Here is a 6,979-nt window from a genome sequence, read left to right on the forward strand (position 1 = left end):
AATTCTTTAAGTCATATTATTACTTCTGCAATTCATTATGTTCTTGGTTAAATAAACTATAATCCTGGAATGGTCTTTCCAAATTCATAAATCAGAGAGACTCATCAATAGCACATTCAGATTTCAGAACAGTCTCGAATGCTTCTGATGATCTCTAACAGCAACTTCTCTGTCTGCTCAACCATGAGAGTATCCCCATAAATTCCCTGAAATCATAATAAATGTAACATAACCTTTTAGCTGGACAATTTAGGTTTATAAAGCTAAAGAAAGGATAGAGATATGAACCATGAGATACTGCACACATCACAACTATAGCACAAAATTTATAGGCAATATTTCAGTTTTTTTAGAAGGTAGCAAAAATAAGATATTTCACTGAAAAAGAATACTAAGTTTTTGGTTTGTTGCCATCACATGGAAGTACAGAGGAGGAGATGTTGAGGTTTCTGCATGGTCTAGTGGAAATAGTTTTGTACTAGGTAGACTTACCTGTACGCAAGATGATATACGCATTGCTCCTTTAAAGGTGGTAACATTGGTTTCACTGAGCTCAAAGCCAAGGTAATTCATGGCCTCTATCAATTTTGTGAAGCAACCTCTTTTCTTCTCAAGGATAATCTTTATTAATAGCTTGTTCCCATCAATGTTGGTCACCTTAACCTCTTCCTGTATAAACATCACAATTGAATATTGACAGAGTTGTACTGATGAGTGAAAAAGATCATATTGGAGATAAAAACAATTATAATGTGACTGTGAGTCATGAAAAGAAAAGGGTGAACAACCTTAATCCCACATTTCTTCAGATCTTCTGCAGCATCAATTTCAATCCTTATTGGCTTCCCTTCCTCTTCAGATGATCCTTCCATTTGAAGTAGCTGTCCGCTGAGAACCTCTGAAGTCTTCTGCAGCTCCTGGATGTAAGTAATTGCATCCTCAATTATTGTTGCTTTGTTCATCTACAATCAGGAACAAGAGAGAAACATTACTATAAGATATGACAAAACATTTTGAAATTAGAAAATTGGAAATTTGAAATACAAAGATATAGGAATGTATGGGTTGTGGGTAGATGCATTTGTGATTATTGGGACAATTGAACGCAGACTCAGGAGCCTATCACTGAGTTTCTGCCTCCTCCGTCTCTCAGCATGGAGGTTCTTTGATTTGAATTCTTTGTTCTCATCATCATCGATCCTTCTCCTCCCCATTCTTCCTCTGCTAGGACCTCGATGATCAGTTATGGATATTCCAGTCATGTCAGAGCCTACAAATTCCATATCCACGGAGTCTTGCTAGTGCTCTTTGGGTTGTAGTATATTAAAAAATGCCAAGGGAAGAGAGAGCACTAGCAAAACTACAACATGGACATGGCGAGACCTGTTTTTATACACATGATTCTCACAAGTCACAAGGACATCGTTTGAGAGAAAGAATCTTGGCAGTTATTTTACTTGTTGGAGACAACAAAAATTTATCATTATTTTCATGATCCCATGCCCTTCTATTTGGACAAAGCTGCAAACCCAAAATTTCTCATCAACAAATTTTATAAAATATGGATATATTATATATCTATGATTGTAGTCATGGGTTTCATCGGGCAAATTCAACATCTAGCTAAAAACTCAAGAATGTAAAAACAGAGACTAGTAATTATGTGTTTGCTTCAATCTTTGGTCAGTATTACTTTCATGTCTTTGGTCAGTTAGCGGTATTTTTGACTGGAAAGTACAAAATGTGTGAGGCTTTGCTATGGCAGATATGAATTTTGTAGTACAAACTAATGTGGTCTAATTGAGGAAAAAGGGGCGCAATGCCATGCCAAAGTTGTGTACTTGCTTCAAGTGGCTTAATGTGCCATGTATGAGTTCGGCAATGATAGTTTTTATCGTCCTGTAATAATAAAGGAGAGAGTTTTTATTGTGTTGTAATACGAAAGGGTTTTGCATTTTTTTATCACAAATGTTACGGAACATACAAATAAAGACACATTTTCCATCTACAAATCTATGATGAAAATTTAGCATACATGCTTGAGATGAAGATAAATCATCGTAGCTGTTTTTGCTTTGAAATGGTGACCTCAAATACTATGTACCTCAATCCAGCCATGAAAATTTTCCCAGCTGAAAAAGGAATTTTATAACATTTATTATTATTAAGACAAGGAATTCAGCTTTTTCTCCAGCATTTTGGCCCTCCGAAGTGCATCCAAAGCCTCAGCTTGTTTGCCTGACCTTTTCAAGTTTACTGCCTTTACCTTTTCTGCCTTAATCCGCTCTTCCAATTGAATTCTTTCTTGGTCAACATTTTCAGTTTTGGCAGCATTGGGTTTTACGAGCTCTCGTCTTTCTGGGCCACGAGCCACAACACTGGAATCATCCAATCCAATTGCTTTCAGGGCAGACAAAAGTTGAGGATCGAGAAGATCTTCAACAACAACATCTACTGGTTCTGACCCAATGCTAGAAGACTTTGTTGAATCATGAGCAGCCGACTCTTCCAACTGTGCTTCTATAGACTTGGCTAATTCAAATTCAGCTTCTGCTTCCTGCATACGACCTTCTCTTCGCAGCTTCAAAGCCTGGCGCTTATGACTGAGGGATTTCTGTTGCAACTTGAAGCGATCACGCCCAGACAGTGGTTTCAGAGGCAAGCTTGATGCACCCAGCTCCTTTTCTGCATTAGAGCGAACAGTGGACGCAGATTTTGACACATCATTTGCACCAGATTTTGGTGGAGTGCCATCTTCTGCCAGACTCTTCTCCAACAGCTTTGCCCGCCTAAGTTCTTCTCGAGCTTCTGCCAATTTTCCATCTCTCTTCAAAGCAAGTGCCTTCTTCTGGTGACACAAAACTGCTTGCCTCAGTGAATCTTGGTTGTTCTGAGAACTACATCCCTGAACTGAACTCACATCAACTGCATATGACTTCTGCTCTCCGTTAACCACTCTACCGTTTCCTGTTTTATATTCATCATTGGTTCTAAGATCTAGGGAAGCCAACTGAACATTGGCTCTATCAAGAGAAGAGAACTTGGATCCAAAATCACCTTTCTCTTCAAATTTCACTGATATCTGTGAACTTGTCAGGTCATCGCCAGTCAACAAGTCCAATATGTTTGCAGACTGGTCGGATGGAGGGACACAACTGGTAATTTCAACTTTTCCCTCACCACCTAGAAGTCCCATTGCACCTGAGAGATCCAATTTTTCTAATGAGGGTTGGTTGTCTTGTACAGGCCTGGAGGTTGCAGGAAATAACAGATCGGAATTCCTCAGGGTAGGACTATCTCTATCACTCTCCACTCTTCCTAAACCCATTGATAATTGTACAACTGTTTCACTTGGTCCCACTGCCACTGCAACTGCCCCCTTCTTTGCTGTCACTTCATTCCCTTGCCTCTCAAGGTTAGTAAATGATTCAAAGTTCACAGGTTTACTGTCCTTGGACGAATCAAGCACCAGCTCACCTTTCGAAGCTTCCAATTCTGCCATTTTGGCTTCCAGTATCTTTGCCCTTTCCAACAATTCCTCAGCCTCTTCAGCTTGCCCATTTCGTCTAAGTGCAAGAGCCTTTCTTTTCAAACCCAGAAGTTCTCTTTGGATTTCCCCTTTACTTCTTGGTGGTGAAATTGAAATGCCTGAAAAGGGTTGACTGACGGATAGATGGCTGGAATGTAAAGACTCACGGGCAAGATTTTTGGAGTACTTTTCTTGCATAGTTACAGGTTCAAGTTCTTCATCCTTCCAACCCAAATTTTTTAGTATTGAGAGCATAGCTGGATCAGTCATATCATTCTCTGCAACATTCTCTTCATCTGCTTCTTTCCTAGAACCTTTAAGGGGAGGTACAGTGGCTTTTTCGTTTGGCCACTTTGATTCAACCACTTTCTTTGGTGCCTCCATCTCTGCCATCTCAGCCTCCAATGCTTTTGCTGTTTCCAGCACTTCCTCTGCCTCATCAGTATTTCCTTGGCGCCTTAGAGAAAGAGCTTTCCTTTTCAAGCCTAGTAGCTCCCTCTGTATTTCAGCTTTAGTTCTTCTTGATGCCTTAGCTGGGATTTTAAGAGGAAAATGGGTCAAAGAAGATTCAATAATTTGCTCAGAATCTTTTTGTTTAGAATGTTTCGGCAAAGAGTTTGAAAGCTCATCATCATTGTCATTCCAACCTAAGTTCCTTAGGATTGAAAGATATGTTGGATCATTCATGTCTTGATCTGTAACATCTCCTTCAACTGGCAGAGTTTCTGATACATTAGGACACTCGTCTGTCAAATCCTTCCCCTTACTGCCAGTAGTTACCTGTGCAACCTTCATGTTGGAAGCATTCTCCATTTCTTCAAGCTGGCGCTCAAGAATCTTGCCCTTCTTCAATTCTTCCTCTGATTCATCTAATCTTCCTTCCCTTCTCAAAGCAAGGGCTTTCTTCTTCAAACCCAGAAGCTCTTTCTGAATCATCAATCTACTCTTTGGTGAAGGTTTCAAATCCACATCTTTCATAGCATTAACATTTTCATCACCCAACTTAACTGACTTCACTGATACATCAGCAGTGTGAGGGGATGGGCCATTTTGATTAACTGTCAAATTCTCCGGTTGAGAATCAAAGTTTTCAAGGTCCTTCTCAAGTAACTTTGCCTTCTTAAACTGAGACATTGCCTCTACAAGATTACCTGTCTGCTTTTGTCTAAGAGCCTCTCTTTTTAAAGAAAGAATTTCACTTAACAGTGCCTCCCTGTTAACAGGAGCAGACTGAGCCATAACATCTTCAGTAGGATTAGAATCCTCAGTCCAACCTAGTGATTTCAGAGCAGCAGCAATTTCTGGATCCTCCATATCCTTATCAGTTACTTCAAAATTACTATCAACACCAAGATCATCAGTAGTTCCCTCAAGGTAATCAAAGTCAAGGCCTTGCATATGCTCATACTGGATTAAGATTTCATCCTGTTTATCATTGTCCATACTATGGATTATTGCAGATAGCTCATCATCAGAATCTTCAGCGGCAGCCAATAGCTCTTGTTCCTCGACTTGCTTCTCTAAGACTTTAGCTCTCTTCAGTTCTTCCTTTGCTTCTGCAAGCTTCCCTTCACGCTTCAACATAAGAGCCCTTTTTTTAATGGCAACAACCTGGCTCTTTTCAGAGCCATGGGCATTAATCTTCTTAGGAATTTTTCCAAGAAGAGAAGAAAGTTCACCCTCCAAACTCATACTTGTGGATCTTTTATCGTCATCACGTAGATCCATATCAGACCACCCCAATTCCCTGAGTTCAGCAGCCAGGTCACCCTTATCCCCACCTGTTGGATGAGGGACCTTATTCTTTCTACTAGATTCTTTAGTGGCATCTTTATTCTGTAGCTCAGACATGTTTCCAGACACCAAATTTTTTTTACGGTTTTTTCTTATATATATCCCCAAAGACTCAGCCTGCCTCTCTAGTTCCTTCCCTCTCTTAAAGGCTCTTAGAGCTTCCTCAGGTTTCCCTTCTCCTTTTAGAATTTTATACTTCCTTTTCTCATCCAATGCTTGCTGGCGCAATTCCTCAGGACTGGATGATGTCATCTCATTCTGCATAAGCTGATCAACGGACTGACTTCTACGTATTTCTCCTCCCCCATCATGAGTGATAACTACTTGAACATTGGAACATGAACTACTACTTGTTGCCCTTTGAACACTAGGAGTCAAGTCATTTTTGGAAGCTAATCCTGATGAAGACGACTCATTACTGTCAGCACCTAGAATCTGGCTCAAAACGTCATCCTCATCTCTTGCAACTGGTTTCAAACTACCTGCACAAAACAGCTAAACCATTTAATATTGAAGGTAAATCCTCTGAGTGTTGGTAGTGATAGCTGACATCCATGAGCAAACAAACAAGTGAACCATATACAAACTTATACCTACAAATTTTAACTTCATGTGATCATTAATTAGTTTTACAAGGAGGAGAGAAACTTAATAAACCTGAAACTCATCTTTCTAATACCAAGCCATTTATACAAAACGAAAACAAAGTGAGACAATAGTATCAGTGATCAAATGGCAAATGCACTACACAGTTAAAAAATGAACCGATTTTAGGAAATTACCAAGAAAAAAAAAATACCTCTCCCAGCTCTACTTTTGTATCCATGGCGCAACTCAAATCGAGCGGCTTCTTCTAGGTTTTTACAAGGTTCACAAATACGTACAGGGGCATCACCCTGCCCACGCAAAACCATTCTTTGCTGTGTGCAAGTACTGCAAAATATACCCCCACACCTTCGGCAGTGATGCTGATAATCCAGAGTAAATGAACACCAATAACTAGAATAATTATCATAATTATCATAGAAGAAAAAGATTATACATATTGGTTCCCTAAAGTAGGATCCTAATGAAACACAAATCTGAAATTTCCATCGTTAAACGTCAATAAGTTAACCAATCAACAATCTCAAATTCCAAAACAATCATTCCATATCAAAGAAATTCTAGAAGTATTCTAAAATACTTAAATTTTGAGTAAACTTAGAACCAACCCACATATTCAGAAATTTAAAATAACAAATTTTGAGACATGGGTATTGAATTAGAGAGAAGAAAAGACAAGAATCCATAAAAAGGAAAAAGATCAAGGGATCAAAACTAAAACCTTGCGATTGATGAAGGTGAACTGAGAAGAACATCCTTGGCAATGTGAAGCATCAACCACCCAATTATTCCCTCTCAAAGATGGTTTTGCTGGCAATCCGATCTTCTCCAACATCTCCTTCTCTATTTATTTAAAACAAAATCAAAGAAAAGCAAAGAATTTTTTTTCTCTATCTGCCTTTAATCTTTATTGTTCTCTTTCTTTCTTTCTTTCTTTCTTTTTCTTGGATTTTCGTTTATTTTTGATTTTTTGGGTAGATTTATTGCGAAGAGAGGAAGCAAAAATATAAAGTCTGCAAGACTTTTTTGTTTAGAAAAAGTGTTGATGAT

At 38.9% G+C, this 6,979-nt stretch overlaps 2 protein-coding genes across 5 annotated transcripts; both read right to left on the minus strand.

Moving 5' to 3' along the window:
* Positions 1 to 1,083, minus strand: LOC111278492 (transcription factor DYT1-like). Of its 2 annotated transcripts, XM_089764979.1 has the most exons (3): positions 789 to 1,083; positions 493 to 669; positions 1 to 206 (listed from the first exon to the last, which is right to left on the minus strand). In XM_089764979.1, the coding sequence occupies exons 1-3, from the start codon at positions 960 to 962 to the stop codon at positions 117 to 119; spliced, it is 441 nt and encodes a 146-aa protein (XP_089621105.1). In that variant the 5' UTR covers positions 963 to 1,083; the 3' UTR covers positions 1 to 116. The 2 variants fall into 2 exon arrangements, with proteins under 2 accessions (XP_089621105.1, XP_089621104.1); XM_089764978.1 differs by lacking the exon at positions 1 to 206 and having other exon boundaries at positions 252 to 669.
* Positions 1,084 to 1,920: 837 nt separating this feature from the next.
* LOC111278230 (uncharacterized) lies at positions 1,921 to 6,979 on the minus strand. 3 transcript variants are annotated; one of them, XM_022864809.2, is made up of 3 exons: positions 6,651 to 6,979; positions 6,123 to 6,256; positions 1,921 to 5,805 (listed from the first exon to the last, which is right to left on the minus strand). In XM_022864809.2, exons 1-3 carry the CDS (start codon positions 6,701 to 6,703, stop codon positions 2,165 to 2,167), a joined length of 3,828 nt encoding a protein of 1,275 aa, XP_022720544.1. In that variant the 5' UTR covers positions 6,704 to 6,979; the 3' UTR covers positions 1,921 to 2,164. The 3 variants fall into 3 exon arrangements, with proteins under 3 accessions (XP_022720544.1, XP_022720543.1, XP_022720545.1); XM_022864808.2 differs by having other exon boundaries at positions 6,123 to 6,291; XM_022864810.2 differs by lacking the exon at positions 6,123 to 6,256.

The sequence above is a fragment of the Durio zibethinus genome, chromosome 8 (genome assembly GCF_047325235.1).
Source record: "Durio zibethinus cultivar Kanyao isolate XHJ-2024 chromosome 8, ASM4732523v1, whole genome shotgun sequence".
Classification (NCBI taxonomy): Eukaryota; Viridiplantae; Streptophyta; class Magnoliopsida; order Malvales; family Malvaceae; genus Durio; species Durio zibethinus.